The sequence below is a fragment of the Anabrus simplex genome, chromosome 1 (genome assembly GCF_040414725.1).
Source record: "Anabrus simplex isolate iqAnaSimp1 chromosome 1, ASM4041472v1, whole genome shotgun sequence".
NCBI lineage: Eukaryota > Metazoa > Arthropoda > Insecta > Orthoptera > Tettigoniidae > Anabrus > Anabrus simplex.
The window spans coordinates 419,377,968-419,397,322 of NC_090265.1; the positions used below are offsets into that span (position 1 = coordinate 419,377,968).

A 19,355-nucleotide genomic window follows, 5' to 3' on the forward strand; every position below is an offset into this window, starting at 1 on the left:
GTGTACGTAGATCATCTCAATGAAATGAAATGTCGTATGGCTTTTAGTGCCGGGATATCCCAGGACGGGTTCGGCTCGCCAGGTGCAGGTCTTTCTATTCGATACCCGTAGGCGACCTGCGTGTCGTATTGAGGATGAAATGATGATGAAGACAACACATAAACCCAGCCCCCGTGCCGTAGGAATTAACGAATTAAGTTTAAAATCCCCGACCCGGCCGGGAATCGAACCGGAAATCCTCTGAACCGAAGACCAGTATGCTGGCCGTTCAGCCAACGAATCGGACAGATCATCTCAAATGTGACTATTGATGACAATTGTCAAAATTGGGATGTTGTTGTCTTATTCTGGGAGAATGATCTCTTCAAGCCACCATTTCTTTTTATTGCGTTCTGCAGTCATGCTTTCGGTGTATGCTGTTGTATTTTCTTTCAGTATAATGTGATGTTAGAGTACCTTTCTTGTTCACTTTTGATTGTGTGTGAGATGATTTCTTAAAGTAATTATTGTGACTGAGTCTCGGTGATTGAAATTCTCGACCTATTTGGTCCTTAATTCCACTTTGACATGGGGCTCGTAGAGCGTTGACTTTTGGTAATTTTTGGTATTGTGGTGGAGGTGAGATTAGGTTACTTTGGGTTGATTGACCTGATTTAGGTATGTTCATTAGGTTAGGTTTTGGTTTACGTGGCAATGTTGGCCTTTGTTGACGAAGTTCGAGTGTAGGACCTTCGGATCGGAGGTTGGATGGTGTGGGTTCGATGAGGCATGGAGTATTTTGGCGGGAAGGGGCTGGAGGAGAGGGGCTAGAAAGTTATCTTGGCTTTACGGGACCAGATGTTTGTACCTGGCTTCTGCGATTGTTTGTCCGTAACCATAGCGACGTGTTGTTGAGGTTGAAATCTCTTTCACGTTTTATTGAATTCTAATGTGTTTATATTCCATGTACATATTTTATCTTCATCTTAAAATCCAGAAAGGAGAATTACGCTAGGTTATAGAACCGCACTCATATGCGATGCTGTATATACAAATAACTTGAACAGATAATCTTTCGAAATGTAATGAACTATTTTGGCCTATTTGTATTTACACTGAAGAAGATAGAAATTGCAACACCCAGAAGAATTGGCGCTACATTGCTGCAATTGAACATGCAGGACGAGTGTTCGGTTGTGATTCGATGATTATACTTTCAGATCCCTCTGACCACAAGTTTGGACAACAATCAATACAGGATGTGCCCATCACTAGCTGCAATACATTGATGAATTCATCGAGGCATGGAGTCAGTAAGGCCCTGGATCGCTTCCTGAGGAATTGTGGCCCATGCTTGCTGCACTGCACGGGTCAGTTGTTCCAGAGTTGTGGGTGGCTGAGGACGGTTGGCCGGTTGTCGACCCATCATGTCCCACACATGCTCAATAGGACTGAGGTCCGGGGATCTGGCGGGCCATTCTAAGGTTGTGATGTCGTGGAGAGCTTCTCTGGAGATGTGTGCAATGTGAACCCGGGCATTGTCCTGCTGAAACATCCCATTAGCAATGTTCGCCAACATAGGGACAACGAATGGATTGAGTACCCTATCAACGTACTGTCGAGCAGTCATAGTGCCCTCAACAAGCACTAACTGTGATTTCACATTAAAGCCAATAGCTCCCCAGACCATAATGCTTGGTGTTGGCCCTGTTGGCCTCTCGACAATAAGATCTGGGCGGCCCCTCTCCCCGGTACGTCGGCGCGCACGATTCCGGCGATCACTGCGGGCAAGACAGAAGCGCGATTCATCACTAAAAGGGACGTTATGCCATTCGTCGACCCACGTCGATCTTTCTCGACACCAGGCCAGCCTTACACGTCGCTGTTGTGGGGTCAATGGAACACCTTCTGCAGGGACACGGGCTCGTAAGCCAGCTCCACGCAGGCGATTACCAACTGTTTGTTGTGTAACGTGGGGTGCCACAGCTGCTCGAATTTGCGCTGCTGTTGCATGGGGTTCCATCCGGGCCATCTGAATGATGCGGCAATCCTCTCTCACAGTTGTCTGTCGCGCTGGGCCTGTGCCAGGTCTACGAGTGTGGGTACCTTCATTTGACCACTGCTGCCATACACGTTGTACCGTAGATGCCTGTCGGCCAACACTTGCAGCGATAGTCCTTAGCGATAATCCAGCCTCACACAGCCCAATTTTCCGAGCCCTCTCAAACGGCGACAGTTGTTGATAGCGTGCTCTTCTCTGTCGTCGAGGCATGTTTGACGGGGAACACTTCACTGCACAGACTGCAAGTCAACTATGCTGCACCCGAGTCCGTATACTGGAGTTGATTCCTCTGCGACCAATCACGTGGGCAGACCTGTAGCAACAATACAATGGGTCTGAAACTTTGATCGTTTACATACCTACATGGCATCGTTCCATATCTTGAAAATCAACACAAACGACCAATGCCTTCATGGTGCTGCATTTCCATTTTCTTAAGTGTATATTGCCATAATGTAACCTCAGATTAATTGAAATGAAAAGCGAACAGATATGAAAGAACAGATGTAATTTGATATTTAAGGTCATCATTTGCTGTTATTGGTGCATCTTTGCATTTGAGACTGTTGAGTCAATGACCTATTATTGCTAATGCTTATAATGTATTGTTATTAGCTTCGCTATTGTTAATGAATTAATCTCGAAACAATAGAATTGAATCCCTTGCTAATTGGGATTTTATTTCCGCCCATTATCTGTTTTGATTATAATAAAGCAAGCCATCAGTATTTTAAGTTCATCTTATATTATCAAGTAGATTAATCCTCTGAAATATATCTCACAATTATGTAATAAGCCATTGCACGAGACAACTCTCTGTCTCAGGCCAATGTTATAATTTAACGAATTGAGATAATGTCGTCGTTGGAACTTGCCAACCCTGTAGACTAGAGCCGACTGAAAAGTCGGAGGCACAAAGCGAGCCCAGGATTCCACGGGAATCTGATTTTATTTGATGTCACAACTCTCACGTACTGATGATCTTGCCTATGTTTTATTATGGTGAAGTGTGTGACCCGCTTCACTACCACTCGTATATATCACATATATTGGGCAGCGTTACATTATTTGTTGCCCATTGGTGGGACACGTACAGTTATATACCCCCCCCCCCATTCTTACATTCATAAAACCAAGAAGACAGCAAAGAGCAGCAGGAATTTGGGAAATGTTCTGTGGCCCTCAAATATAAAACAACCTTGCAATACGTACCACAACAGACAACCTAATACCACCTCGCCTGAAATTAAGGCACCTGACCTAGAACCATGAGACAGTGAAAATCTAAGGAATTCTCCACGGGATAATTAAAAGAAAAATGGTCATTTGTCGCCTTTAAAACAGACGGTTCCAGGAATCCTACCCAAAATTTACCTGGCATAAAACTTCCATGGAATGTCTGCTGCCAATTATATAATGTTATTACCTTTCGTTGGGAGGTGTAAAAGTGAACTGCATAAGTGGAGAATTTACTAACTCCAGAATGTGGACTGAGGGGATGCCAAAAATAACTGTGAACCAAATTTTACAGTTTTTTTATTCCGTTAAAGCAAATGACTTTCAGTGTGTCTAAAGATATTTTCGGCTCACCAGTTCTGTAGCTGCTATTTCCAGGACGTCCCATGGGATGGGCTACCTGTACCGCTGTGTGAGGAAGTTGTCTGTGGCGTAGGTTTAATGCACGGGATAGAAATGGGGAATGGTAAGGTAACGGACGTGGGCTTCAAAAAGGGACCATCCCGGCACTCGAACCCACTATCTCCAAGATGCAAGCTCAGAACTGCGCGCCTCTACGCGCACGGCCAACTCGCCCGGTGATTACAAAGTTTACTACCAGGAATCCTGCCCAAAATTTACCTGGCATAAAACTTCCATGGAATGTCTGCTGCCAATTACACTGACTGACAGAGCATATGCAACACCAAGAAGGAGTGGTTCGAAAGGGATGAAAGTTGGGGAAAAAACACAGACGGCACGGACGAATAATTGATGTTTATTTCAAACCGATATGCAGGTTACACAATGCGCACGGCATCGACTCAGTAGGATGTAGGACCACCGCGAGCGGCGATGCACGCAGAAACACGTTGAGGTACAGAGTCAATAAGAGTGCGGATGGTGTCCTGAGGGATGGTTCTCCATTCTCTGTCAACCATTTGCCACAGTTGGTCGTCCGTACGAGGCTGGGGCAGAGTTTGCAAACGGCGTCCAATTAGATCCCACACGTGTTCGATTGGTGAGAGATCCGGAGAGTACGCTGGCCACGGAAGCATCTGTACACCTCGTAGAGCCTGTTGGGAGATGCGAGCAGTGTGTGGGCGGGCATTATCCTGCTGAAACAGAGCATTGGGCAGCCCCTGAAGGTACGGGAGTGCCACCGGCCGCAGCACATGCTGCACGTAGCGGTGGACATTTAACGTGCCTTGAATACGCACTAGAGGTGACGTGGAATCATACGCAATAGCTCCCCAAACCATGATGTCGCGTTGTCTAGCGGTAGGACGCTCCACAGTTACTGCCGGATTTGACCTTTCTTCACGCCGACGCCACACTCGTCTGCGGTGCCTATCACTGACAGAACAGAAGCGTGACTCATCGGAGAACACGACGTTCCGCCATTCCCTCATCCAAGTCGCTCTAGCCCGGCACCATGCCAGGCGTGCACGTCTATGCTGTGGAGTCAATGGTAGTCTTCTGAGCGGACGCCGGGAGTGCAGGCCTCCTTCAACCAATCGACGGGAAATTGTTCTGGTCGATATTGGAACAACCAGGGTGTCTTGCACATGCTGAAGAATGGCGGTTGACGTGGCGTGCGGGGCTGCCACCGTTTGGCGGCGGATGCGCCGATCCTCGCGTGCTGAAGTCACTCGGGCTGCGCCTGGACCCCTCGCACGTGCCACATGTCCCTGCGCCAACCATCTTCGCCACAGGCGCTGCACCGTGGACACATCCCTATGGGTATCGGCTGCGATTTGACGAAGCGACCAACCTGCCCTTCTCAGCCCGATCACCATACCCCTCGTAAAGTCGTCTGTCTGCTGGAAATGCCTCCGTTGACGGCGGCCTGGCATTCTTAGCTATACACGTGTCCTGTGGTACACGACAACACGTTCTACAATGACTGTCGGCTGAGAAATCACGGTACGAAGTGGGCCATTCGCCAACGCCGTGTCCCATTTATCGTTCGCTACGTGCGCAGCACAGCGGCGCATTTCACATCATGAGCATACCTCAGTGACGTCAGTCTACCCTGCAATTGGCATAAAGTTCTGACCACTCCTTCTTGGTGTTGCATTTTCTCTGTCAGTCAGTGTATATAATGTTATTACCTTTCGTTGGGAGGTGTAAAAGTGAACTGCATAAGTGGAGCAAGCTCAGAACTGCGCGCCTCTACGCGCACGGCCTACTCGCCCGGTGATTACAAAGTTCACTACCAGTATTAGCTGCCTCTGTGGATCCGTGGTAGAGTGTCGGCCTCCGGATCCCAAGATAGCGGGTTCAAACCCGGCAGAGGTAGTCAGATTTTTGAAGGGCGGAAAAAAGTCCATTCGACACTCCATGTCGTACGATGTCGGCATGTTTAAGATCTCTGGTGATACAAAATTAGTTAGATCTCAGCCATAGACGCCCAAGAGAGATCCGGTTTACTCTGTCTGCCATCTAGCGGACCTAGAGTAAAACGGAACGTCGAAATTGACGAGCAAACAGCCAGATGGCGTCAAATCGAAATGTCTGCACACGGTAGCTGAGGCCATACGATTATTATTATTATTATTATTATTATTATTATTATTATTATTATTATTATTATTATTAACTACCAGTATTTGAGGTGCTGCTATGCTACATATCAATATATGTTTTAAGAGTTTCCAGAAGGAAAAGCTTAACATCACCACGGCCGTGACTGAGGTATGAGCGATGCTAGTAATGCCAATCCTTATGCAGCCAGTCCCTGCTATGAATGGTGTGAAAATGTTGCTCATAGGGTCGGTTGGTGTATGCATTTCAGTGGGCTTGGCAGACTAATATGTAATAGCAACTTCTGGCTCGGTGAGGAAAGCAACGGGAAACTACCTCACCCCTCATTTCCCTAGTACGCCTCTTCAGTGATGCCTAGGCCATCTATGACAGCTGGTGGCAGAGCTGTTGAGGATCCCACCAGCGGAATCGCTGACGGACTGAACGTACATACATACACAATCATTATTAATGATCTGCATTTAGAGTTACCGCCCAGTTGGGAGATTCCCTGCCAATTGTTTGAATTGTCTTTCGTTAAATTATTTCAAAGAACTCGGAAATTTCATTGTATTCACGGTTAGTACATAATACAAAATATTACAGCACAAAACTTGCGTAGTTATTATTGTGTACACTGTTATTATTAATCGACACAACTCAAAATTTCTACACAGACTTGTGATTTTTCACAGTTCTCAGAAAGAAACAACTCCGCTAAATATAGAGAATTATATTTAAAAATATCTTTGTATATGATAAGTATTACAAGATATTAGAATCAATCCGTATTGACGGTTTTCACTTTACAAAGGCGAAAAATGAGAGTATCCTCCTATTCAATACATCATGTATTCCGTCATTAGACGGAGCAAACAAATTCAAACATGTTTCGGCTCGCTTGAGCCATCTTCAGTGAAAAAATTAGGGGGGTTGGAATAATTTACATAATATAAGTTGAAAAAATGCTTAAAAACATAATGAAAGAGCAAATGAAAAAACAAACAAAAAGAGAGCCTAGACGGAAACAAAATTAGCACAAAATATACAATATTTATATCAATATGCAGAGCAAAAAACAACTTATTGCGACAAAATTCAGTGAAACAGGTGTTAATTTAAAATAATAATTGAAACTAAAAACTGCGTTAATCTAAGAAACAAGGGAATGAGAAAACAAATGATGCAGATGGAAATGAATAATAGTAGCACATGGTGAGGTTGTGGACCTCACAGTTTACAAATTATTGGTTTAGTAAAAATGACAAAACAGTTTGAAATTACTGTCAAAATCATCCTAGTAGAAACCCACCACATCAAATTGGTCAGGAGGAGAGTGGGAGCAAACATTTTTGAGAAACCAAGCCTGATATAACCTGCAGGCGAAAAGCCTGTGACAAGGAAAAAACACCAATGAAATTTAAGGCTTTAGAAACAGCAGCATTCTCAATATCTTTTCAATCTAGCGGTCCCTTTCTTCATTATTGTTTCATAATGTTGGCTGGTGTCTTGCCTTATTATAAAGGGGTCGGAAGGGCCGCGTATAAACATTGAGAAGCTGTGTTAGGTAGATTACTTACAGTTTACTATGCATCTGTCTCTCTTTTGTTTGTTTTTTCATTTGCTCTTTCATTATGTTTTTTAGCATTTTTTCAACTTATATTATGTAAATTATTCCAACCCCCCTAATTTTGTTTGCTCCGTCTAATGACGGAATATATGATGTGTTGAATAGGGGGATACTCTCATTTTTCGCCTTTGTAAATATGATAAGTAGCTACATATTAACAAAAGTAAATGTTTAAAATGAAATACATGCAGAATTACCTCTCCGGTACATCAGTACTTCGTTATTAAGTTACAGTACAAAATTACGAACCGGTTAACAGTAATAATATTAATTATAATAACTGACATAACTCAAATTTTTTACACTAACATATGGTTTCCACAGTTCTCTGAAAGTCACAACTCTATTATATACACAGAATTAGGTGTAAAAATACCTGTGATCACAATAAGTAGCCTACATATTAAACATAAAAACAAATAAGTTGCTTTACGTTGCACCGACACAGGTAGGTTTTATGGCGACGATTGGATAGAAAAGGGCTAGGAGTGGGAAGAAAGCGACCGTGGCCTAACTTAAGGTACAGTCCCAGCATTTTCCTGGTGTGGAAATGGGAAACCATGGAAAAATATCTTAACGGCTGCCAACGGTAGGATTCGAACCCACCATCCCCCGAATGCAAGCTTATAGCTATGCGACCCAAACCGCAGGGGCAACTCGCTCTGTCATCTTTGAAAACATGCCTTTTTCTATCAGCAGAGGATTTTTAAATCATCATACTTTGTACAGGCTACCTGAGATGCAGAGGGGCCCACTGGTTTCCTGATTCAACAGCTTTTTATTTAAGCTACTGCATCAGACAGCTTGTTTACTCACTGTCTACGTACATCGGTGATATCGTGATTCAATTATTCAAGTATTGTGCAATGTTGCGACATACGAACCGAGAGAATATCGCGCGGTTCTTCCCAATATAAAACAGACAATTTCGAATGGTCATGAGCATGTCTTATAGACATAGGGTAGGTTAGAGGTCTGAGTTGAATTAATTGTCGATTGCCAACTAAGTTACAAAAATACTGGTTCGCTAAACTAATAAATAGAATAACCTAATAGCCTATCTACATACAAGCTAGGTACTCTGGAATTATGTTTTGACTTTTTAACACTGCAAATAAATCCATTTATTATTTAAACCGCCCTGTAAGAAGAGGACAGTGAATTCAAATGGGTATTATTTTCAAATGAGTTGAGAGCGAGAGCCCGTCATACCGTACGATTGTTTCAGTGTGTCATGGCTCTGTATGTCTCGCTGCAGCGGAAGTTCGGCTCCCCGCCAATGTCCAGTGTACCGATAACGAACCGTGTGTGTGTGTCTGGTCTTACTGAACCGTGAGTGCGCCACTCACTACTGTCTGCTGCGAGTCAGCTGAATCGTATGCCGTGAGCTCGCCATTTTTGTGAATCGATTCACTCGGACACTTGAATGAATCGATGCACTGCTTCGAATTATACACTGAGTAGCCAACACTAGTCGGACTACGGACCAGCCGTGGCCACGTTTGGGCCGAGACCCACTCTGCATCCGCTGAACTAGTATTGCACCTGTTCCCGAATATAAATACTGTACGTCGCGCGGAAGCGGGACGATGAGTGAGGCGTACGCACCTTCACCACGCGATTTCAGGGCTCTGCGTGCAATCACCGTTAGGTACGAAGCTGCGTTATCTGCAAAGCTGGCTAGTTGAACATGGCCTTAACTATTGAAGTTCACTTCACCGTGCAAGTACGCGGTGTTTGCAAAGGACAGCTGTGATGTTCATGTATAAAAACAATCGAAATCTACGATATTCGTACGTCCATGTTTATTTTCACGATATTACGTGCTAAATCATACATGTTCTGCTTAAAATAATTGAAGTCAAGATTGATAAATAACGCTGCCTGAAAGATGTTCCGTGCTAAATAATAATAATAATAATAATAATAATAATAATAATAATAATAATAATAATAATAATAATAATAATAATAATAATAATACTCGTAGGGCCTCAGGAGCCGTATTTTAATTAGACGCCATCTGGCTGCCTGCTTGTCAATTTTGACGTTCCGTTTTACTCTTGGCCTACTAGATTGCATAGTAAACCAAATCTCTCTTGGGCGTCTATGGCTGAGTTTTAATGAATGTTGTCGGGGGAACACCATGTCTGTCACCAGAGATGTCGACATCGTACGACATGGGAGTGTCGAATGGACTTTTATCCGCCCTTCAAAAATCCGACAACTTCTGTCGGATTTGAACTCACTCTCTTGGGATCCGGAGGCCGACACACTACCACTGATCTATAGAGGCTAAGAACTCTTATCAAACAACATTTTAATGCAAAATAATACAGTTACCACTAAAGAAATAAAGAGAAAAATGTTGACAGAATTAATGGTCACATTTGCAATACTGGTACTCTAACTGAGAAAAAATAACCAACTAAGGAATCCTGCATTTAAACGTTGTTGCTCTTAAATCTTGTGTGAAAGAGTTTAAGCACGTTACATGGACCGAAGCCTTAATGTTTATGTCAGAAGGATTTATTCTCAGCCGAAGATTCGTAAGTTTCATTAGGAACACACTTTCACAACAAGCAAGCAGTGGAGTGGCGAGTGTATAAGTGAAGGGACAGCGGACAGCTACGAATAAGCCGCAACAGATGCCCTTACTCCCGGAGCAACGTTTCGTGCATTTCTGCAGTACAGATCAACAATTTAACTTTACCAAATACACTATAGAGAATACGTACCACTTTGCGAGATATCGCAAGACATTGATTGCCAGCGCACCTAGTGGGACGGCCAATAAACTGAGTGTAGTAGTACACTATACGTTATGAATTATGCTGAAAGTGTCAGATTCCAAGTCTATTTAATTAAAATGTGGTTACAGGAGTTTCCCCTTTTCATATCGGATGGTAGGATTGTATTCTGTGACGTTTGTAGTAAAAAGGCGAGTTTCATAATTACCCCTAAAGAGTTATTATCAATTTAAAAAAATAAAGATGGTAATTTAATTGATGCCTATTAAAATACGTAAAATTGAAGCTGTCTGAAAGTATTTTAGAACGTATTTGAGAATGTATTTTAGGCAGTTAAAATAACATTTAAGCCCCTATAAGTCTGAGGTCTAGTAATAACAACTGCATGTTTCTGTGGCGGTTGGAAGTGTAGTGTGTTGTCTGAATATGAAGAGAACGTGTTGGAACAAGCACACACTCCCAGCCCCCGAGCCAGAAGAATTAATTAGACGCGATAAAAATCCCCGATCCGTCTGGGAATCGAATACAGGACGTTCTGAACCGAAGGCCTCAACGCTGATCATTCAGCCAAGGATTCGGACAAAACGAAGTCATTATTGAGTTTCATTAGTTCTATCAGTATTTACATCCACCTTTCATGGTTGAACAAAGCAACATTTTTATTCAGTTTCATCATTTCTATCAATTTTAACATGCAACTTTTGCAGTTTCAATCTTGTCGCCTGATATTTAAGATCGGGCCGCCAGGTGCGCCTTTGTCAACATGTCTCTCAGTTTAGTACGGGAGAATACGGAAATGTCCATTAGTATCTATAGCGTATTTGACCTTACCTATGTAAAAATAAGTTGTCTGTTCATATTTTATATTTTGTCTGGCTCCATGGCTGAATTGTCAACGTTGAAGTCTTCCTTAAATTGAGTTAGTTTCCCAGGTGGCCTAATTCCTCCGACTCGTTTGATCCAACACACTCCTATTCATACAACACACCACACTACCATTTACTGCAGAAAGCGAATAGTGAGTACATCTCTCCACATATGGTTGTCATCAGGGAGGGAATTCGCCCGCAAATCAACACTAAGTCCACATGTACGATTAATTTTGCACTGGTGACGCCATCAGGAGGGTGTGTATTTTTGTGCAAACGGAAGGTTTCATTTATATTGCAGTATAGTAGGACAAAGTAGTACTAATATTAATCTGTATACGAGTTTAACTTTGTTGGTAATCTTTGAGTACCTACCGCTAGTTCTTGCGGATATCTAAATTTAGGCCTAATTGGAATTTTCATTTCTATTTGTGCTCAGTAAGAGGCTAGGATTCGTCTGAACGTAGTTTCAACATTATTGTAGTGTAGTATAGTAACTTATTAGAAATTTGAGTGCCTATTCTATAATTTTGAGTAGTTTTGCGAATTTCGAACTTTAATGGTAATTTTGTTTTCTGTTTTTGCTTGGTAATAACCTGTTGTAATTAGAATACGTCTGAACGTATTTTAAAATTATTGTAGTGTATTGTAGTATCTGTACTTAGTCTGAACGTAGTTTAAAATTATTGTAGTGTACTATAGCATCTTATTAGAAAGTAGTGTGTTTATTCTATTACTGTGAAATATTTGTATAGTATAGTACTGTTTCTGTGGTATCTGTAGTAACTCTCTTACTAAAATTCTGTTGTTGTCATTAGGGTAGATTTAACTGCAATTAAGAATTGGGTAATTCTTGTGTATTATTCTGTTTCCAGTAATTAACACAAATTTTCATCGTGTTAGCGTGTTGTAGGAATAAAAATAGTACAATTAAGTAGTATAGTAGTGTAGTAGTAGCCTATATTAAATAACTTACTGTCGGGTGATCTGTGTGAACTAACCTAGACAATATTTCTTTCCTTTCATTTTTATTTTGCACAGAATAAGTTATTTTATTTTTCCTTTTCTTTTCATTATTTAGTAAAAATGGCAAAGCAGTGCGAGTGTAGGAACTGTGGGTGTGGCCAGGCATTAAGGAGTATGAGGGAGGAGTTGAAGAGCTTGAGGGAGATAATTAGGATTCTCTCAGAGGACAGGAAGGAAAGTAGGCCTCCAAACAATGCACAGGATACAGTAGGTATAATAGAGGGATTGGAAAGAAAGGGGGGAATTGTGGAAGACAGGTGGTCTAATGTTTTAAGGGGAAGGAGATTGCAGGCTAAGGGCTCCATTCAGGATCAAAATTCAGGACAGGTGTCGGTGAGAAATCGGTACGAGTCACTACAGGTAGAACAACCGAGGGAAGATGAGGAACAGGGATCTGTAAAAATTAAGAGGGGAATTCCTCAAGGCAGTATTATTGGACCTTCATGTTTTCTTATATATATCAATGATATGTGTAAAGAAGTGGAATCAGAGATACGGCTGTTTGCAGATGATGTTATTATGTACAGAGTAATAAATTACAAGATTATGAGCGGCTGCAGGATGGCCTCAATAGTGTTGTGAGATGGACGGTGGACAATGGTATGATGATAAACGGGGTTAAAAGTCAGGTTGTGAGTTTCACAAATAGGAAAAGTCCTCTCAGTTTTAATTACTGCGTTGATGGGGTGAAAGTTCCTTTTGGGGATCATTGTAAGTATCTAGGTGTTAATATAGGAAACGACTTTCATTGGGGTAAACACATAAATATGATTGTAAATAAAGGGTATATATCTCTGCACATGGTTATGCGAGTATTTAGGGGTTGTAGTAAGGGTGTAAAGGAGAGAGCTTATTTTTCTCTGGTGAGACCCCAACTAGAGTATGGTTCCAGTGTATGGGACCCTTACCAGGATTACTTGTTTCAGGAACTGGAAAGAAATCCAAAGAAAAACAGCTCGATTTGTTCAGGGCGATTTCCGACAAAAGAGTAGCGTTACGAAAATGTTGCAAAGTTTGGGCTGGGAAGACTTGGGAGTAATGAGACGAGCTGCTGGACTAAGTGGTACGATGCGAGCTGTCAGTGGAGAAATGGCGTGGGAGGACATCAGTAGACGAATAAATATGGACGATGTTTTTAAAAGTAGGAAAGATCACAATATGAAGAAAAAGTTGGAATTCAAGAGGACAAATTGGGGCATATGTTCGTTTATAGGGAGGGGAGTTCGGGATTGGAATAACTTGCCAAGAGGGATGTTCAATGAATTTCCAATTTCTTTGCAATCATTTAAGAAAAGGCTAGGAAAACAACAGTAGGGAATCTGCCACCTGGGCGACTGCCCTAAATGCAGATCAGTAGTGATTGTTAAAAATTGCGGGACATGAAGAAAGTGTCATATTTTCTGATTACGATTTATGTATTTTTCTTCTTTTCCAGACAATCCTAATAACTGTTTGGACCATGAAACAGGAAAATCGTTTCCCATTGGAGAATACTATTATCCACACCCAGATGAGTGTTATGTGGCTATATGCAGCGATGATACCTTCGAAACACAATCGTAAGTGTTGCACATGTGAAACCTTATCTCTCACAGTTGGATTCCAGCTAAACTGCCTGTAGTTGAAAAGGGGCTGTAATCCTTATTATTCGGTTTCCCATGCTTAGTCACTTCACACACAGCAGCTGCGCACTGACAGGCTCGAACACAGGGCTACTGACCACCGCAACACACGACTACTTTTCCTTTGTTCGACTCCAGATGATTCCGGTAACTCACACAGTAAACACAGTCAATTCACGTGGCCGATCCACACAGAGAACTCCTCAACCATGGCAACTAAACAGCGGTCATAAGAGCAACAACTCAACAATGCACTACGATCCTCCGCAAAACAACGACAATTAACACTGCTCCAACTTAACTCGCACCAACTGTTCCTTACACTGACTTCACGGTACACATACAGTACTCCTCTCAGTACTCCAAGACACTACACACACACAGTACTCCGAACAGTACTCAACGGCAGTACACATGGAATACTCCACTCAGCACTCCAAGGTCGTACACACACAGTACTCCGCTCAGCACTTCAAGGTAGCACACAGTTCTACAACAACACTCCAACACGATGGTGCTCTGACATTGACTTCGATGGGACACCCACTACACCAACAATGGCGACAGCCAGAAATACTGCATCCCAATCCATCTACTCACTCGCTGTCCGCGGCTAGCCTCCTTTTTTGTATCCTGTTTTTAAATTTATGATCTCCACAAGTACCTACATGAGTATGACTACATGTTCATTTTGGGTCGTCACAGGCCAGAAAATTATGGGTTTTATTTATTGGATCTGTGTAAGAATACAATGTATTAACCTTGGCAATACTTGTTGCAGTTCACATGAGCTTCTGTTAGGGCAAAGTGATAGTGAATATTCTAAGTAGTCTTATAAAAACCTTTACAGTGCCTTAGTTGGAGCAAATATCCCGTTAGCAAAGATAAGCAATTAATCTTTCAGAAAGGTTTTGGAACAGTATACAAATCGGAACATTCCTGACGAAGTCTATCCTCCGAAAGGAGTGCGTGCACCGCTGCTATGAAGATACGATTGAAAAATTTCGTAACTACGTAACGGGTAAGTCAATTTTTGTGTCTGTTGACGAAACAAGTGTTAAAATGGGCCGCTCCATTGGAAATGTGCTAGTTGGTATGTTAGAGGAGGACAAACCTGGGAAAACATTTCTCCTCGTAATGGACATCCTGGAGAAAGTTAATTACCAAACTATTTACTAGCTGTTTGAAAAAACCCTCTTTCTGTTGTGGCCACGGGTAATAAAGCATGAAAATGTTCTGCTTTTTCTCACTGCCGCAACCTCATACATGGTAGAGGCAGGAAGGAATTAAATCCTTTTATCCAAAGGTGGTTCATACAACCTTCCTCGCGCAAGACTTACATCGAGTGAATGAAGAAGTGCGAACATTTTGTTCCAGATGTTGACAAACTAATGTGAAATATCAAGAAAGTTTTCTTAAAATCCCCATCTAGAGTGTGGCATTTTCGTGAGAATATTTCGCACATACCTCTACCTCCGAAACTAGTTCCGACACGGTGGAGTAGTTGGTTAAGCGCTTGCATGTATTACTGCAATCATTTTCACGTGACTAAATCTGTGATTACCAGTTTGGATAGGGAAAATACTGCTTCCATAGCCATGTCACAAAATATAATGGCTAAACCTCAGTTGAAGGGCAACTTGGCGTACGTTAACAGTATTATTTCTCATTTAGTGACATCCTCAAACTATCTCGAAACTCTTAATCAAACCATTCATTCCGTACTCTCGAAAGTGAGAGATGTGTAGCAACAATTAAAACAATTTGAATATTAGATTAGAAAAGCCGTCAGAAAGTCGTATTGAGGCACCTAATACTGGAATGAACCAACTTAGCGCTAACGTAGATAAAAAATTGCAGTTCCGTAATCTAGAACGCAGACTCAATAATGCAGGAGCCGAAATTGAGAAACGGTTTGAAGAATCTAATAATAGAATGGATTCTGAGTTCAAAAAGATTAATGAAAAATTTACGCGTGACTTAGAAGTCATTAAATTAAATCACGAGTAGCCGAAGACTTAAAGACTTGCTTTCCCTACTTCTCATGATGTTATTAAAGAAGTAGAGACTCTAAAGGGTGGTTTTAAATAGTCCCATGCACAGTTATCGCTTGCACAAGCCATGATGGCTTCTATACAAGACAACCTCCATGAATATATTAAAACCAATTTTAAGAAGTTAGGAAATGAAATTAATGTATTAAAACTCAACAAGGTCGCCCAAATAGAACAAGATATCTTAACATCTAGTTTCCAAACTATTTGTGGAGAAATCCTTAACGTTTCTACAACTTTTAAAATATCTGAGGAAAAACCAGCTAAATTTACAGGGAAGGAGGAGTATACGGCTAAGAGTTTCTCCTCAATCTCGAAGAGTATTTTTCAAGAAAAACGCATTAAAGGTATCAGTTGCGCATAGCGTCCCGATTGTTTAAAGGAAGGGCGTTGGTTGAGTACTGCTTTCAAATTTAGTATCAGGACTTACCAAGAATGTAATGAAGCCTTACTTAAGCGATTTTGGAATTCTGAAACTCAGCATTTGATAAAACTCCAATTGTATTCCCGAAAGTACAATACGTCCATCAATTCTTCACGATATTCAGATTTCCTAATATCTCAGCTTAAAAAGAAGAAGTTTTTCAACCCTCCTCTACCGGAACAAGAACCCATTCAAGTAATCACTTCAGTTTCCATCAAATGTCCAGGAGATATTAGTAGCAGCGAACGTGCAGAATGTAGAACAGCTTGATGTTGTATTGAGGAAACTTGATACAGCTCACACTCAGAACTTAACGAAGTCTAGCAAGGCTAGAGAAATCACGATGAACCCCGTCGACTCAAGCTCGAGTGAACCCAGAACCTCAAGGAGAGGGTGAAACTCGTAGAGATGTACCATTCCGGCATAGAAGATATAGGAAACATCCCTACGAAGAAAGAGCTACCTTTCAACAAGGACCTTCATCGAGACAAACAGCAAGCCAACCTAATAATAATAATAATAATAATAATAATAATAATAATAATAATAATAATAATAATAACAGACGTCGTCTCGCTGTTCACTATGGTACCAATCAAGGATACTCTTGAACATATTCAATATCTCTTTTCAGAGGAGACAATAGTTTTATTTGAACATGTACTGACGACGACATTTTTCCAATGGAAACATGAATTTTATGAACAGACAGACGCTATTGCCATGGAAAGCCCACTTATCCCTGTTACTGCTAATTTTTATATGGAGTTCTTTGAAGAGGAAGCCCTGCAGACTGCTGTAAAAAACCCAGCTGTCGGTTCCGCTATGTGGATGCCACTTTTGTGATATGGGAACAAGCAGAGGAGGCACTTGACGGTTTTCTTACACATCTGAACGGTATTCATCCTCGTATATAATTCACTGTGGAGAAGGAAAAGGATGGAGAATTAGCTTTCCTGAACGTGCTGGTGAAGAGGAAGAATGATGGATGCCTAGGGCATCAAGTATACAGAAAACCAACACACACAGACCGATACTTAAGCAAAACTTCCAATCACCACCCTGGCCAGAAGTGCGCCATGATGAAGACCTTGGTGGGTCGCGCCCTTCGTGTCTGTGAACCAGAGTACATCGATAAGGAAATACGGCATCTTGATCTAGCCTTACAAACCAATGGCTACATGGTACAAGAGTTCAGGAGAGCACTCCACCCCAGAAGACAGCCAGCGAATAGTAAGCAAGAAGAACCCAGGAAGAAAGGTATCGCTTATTTGCCGTGTATACGGGACGTCACGGATCGTATTGGAAGGCTCCTTGAACGTCACGATGTTAAAACCATTTTTCAGCCGACCCGACAGCTACGAAACATGTTACGTTCTGCCAAAGATCCACCTGACCCTCTAACATCTACTGGGGTCTATAGGATACCGTGCAGCTGTGGAGCTGTTTATACTGGCACGACTGGCAGAAGTGTCAATACTCGCCTGACGGAGCACAAAAGGAACTGTCGCTTGAGGAAATACGACAAATCAGCAGTAGCGGAGCATGCACTGCTTGACGGAAAGCATGAGATCCGTTAAGAGGATACTGACATACTGGCCACAACATCCCAGTTTCACCCCCGTCTCTACAGGGAAGCAATCGAAATACATAAACATCCGGATAACTTTAATAGAAAGGAGGAAGGACTGAAACTCAGCAAGGCCTGGTACACACCTTTATATAACGTACGGTCGAAGTTTATTATGATCAGGGACATTACAGTCAACCAACCAGAGGATCCATTGATCGACACGACCCAATCGGAGGTCGTGCACTCCGAGATCCAATCAGACGACAGACTGCTCGGAGCGACCCAGTCAGAATTCATGCCCTCATATAATCAACCTGGTGACATACTGCACGGTGCGAACCAATCAGAGGTCGTGTGCTCAGAGACCCAACCAAACACCAGGCTGCTCGGCGCGACCCGATCGGAGGTCGTGCTTTCAGATTGGCAATCAGATGTCGGATTGCACGGCGCGAACCAATTGGAGGCCGCACATTTGCATATAAATACAGCTGCTTCCCAAACAACTTTCGCAGTCGCCAGCGGGATACATGAGAGCGTATCTACACGACGCCACAGAAGATAACTACCGCAGCAGTAGCCGAAACGTCTGGGAGAAGCGAGAGGAGTGGACCACGGCATAATAGCCCGGAAGATTTTTATTATATTGACACCGGCCGTGAAAGCCTTCATACTTTAATGAATAATAACAGAAATTCTTAGCGGGAAGAACTAGAGAAACGTTGGAGAGATACACAGGAATATGTGCGAAACCAGAATAGAGAAGAATGTTTACCTGGAGCAGCTTCTTTAGAGTAGTACCAGGAACAGGTACAAAGAAGGAATGTAAGGACTGAGATGAATCCCGAAACGACGGGTAAGAAAAATACTCCGATGAAGCAGTAAGATTGCCTGAAAACCAGGATGAAGGAGAGATAATCTGTAGTACAGCCATCAACTATTGGTATTTAGAAGACGCTGATTTATTATATGTGGATTCTACACCAAGACAACCCAGAATACAGCGTAGTCTACCCATAATTAGCATCAAATTAGGCAATATTAATGTTAATTCATTAGTGGATTCAGGTTCAGATGTCTCTCTAATGTAGCGCAAAGGGAGATAAACATTTCAATCATACCTGTTGCCCTGGTTTAGGTGAAAGGGATTGTTCCAAATAAGGCATCAAATATAAATCCCAGGCATTTCTTGAATTAGAGATTGGAGGTGTCAAACTTCAACATTTGTTCTTAATCATAAACAAGATGAAGTTCAATTTAATTCTTGGATCTGATTTTTTAATACAACATGGAGGAATCATTGATTATCCTGCCAAATTAATTAAATTTTATGATGTCAAGTCTGTAGAGCTATAGCTGGTTAAGGATAATGAAGTGAAGTACAACTGATTCGATATCCCAGTGGAAATAATAGAAGGCAAGATGAGAGAGGCTCCGCCTGTCGAAGCATGTATTTACGAAGAAGGAAGAACCGAGGAAGTGGGACCCATTGAGGACCAGGGAGCGTCCATCATCGATGATGAATTCAATGAGGGTCACTACAACTTCACGATGTATTCCAGTGTAGTTGAAAGCCCAGAATTTGATAATGAAGCGGGGGAGGCAATTCAGGAGATTTTCAGAAGATT

At 42.1% G+C, this 19,355-nt stretch overlaps 1 protein-coding gene across 1 annotated transcript in view; it reads left to right on the forward strand.

Annotated features, from left to right (window-relative positions):
- The window catches only part of LOC136866803 (uncharacterized), a 97,404-nt gene that overhangs the window by 68,372 nt on the left and 9,677 nt on the right, over positions 1-19,355 (forward strand). The window contains exon 3 of the mRNA XM_068226669.1: positions 13,493-13,616. Coding sequence (XP_068082770.1) covers positions 13,493-13,616 — 124 coding nt within the window. The remainder of the gene's footprint in view (positions 1-13,492; positions 13,617-19,355) is intronic.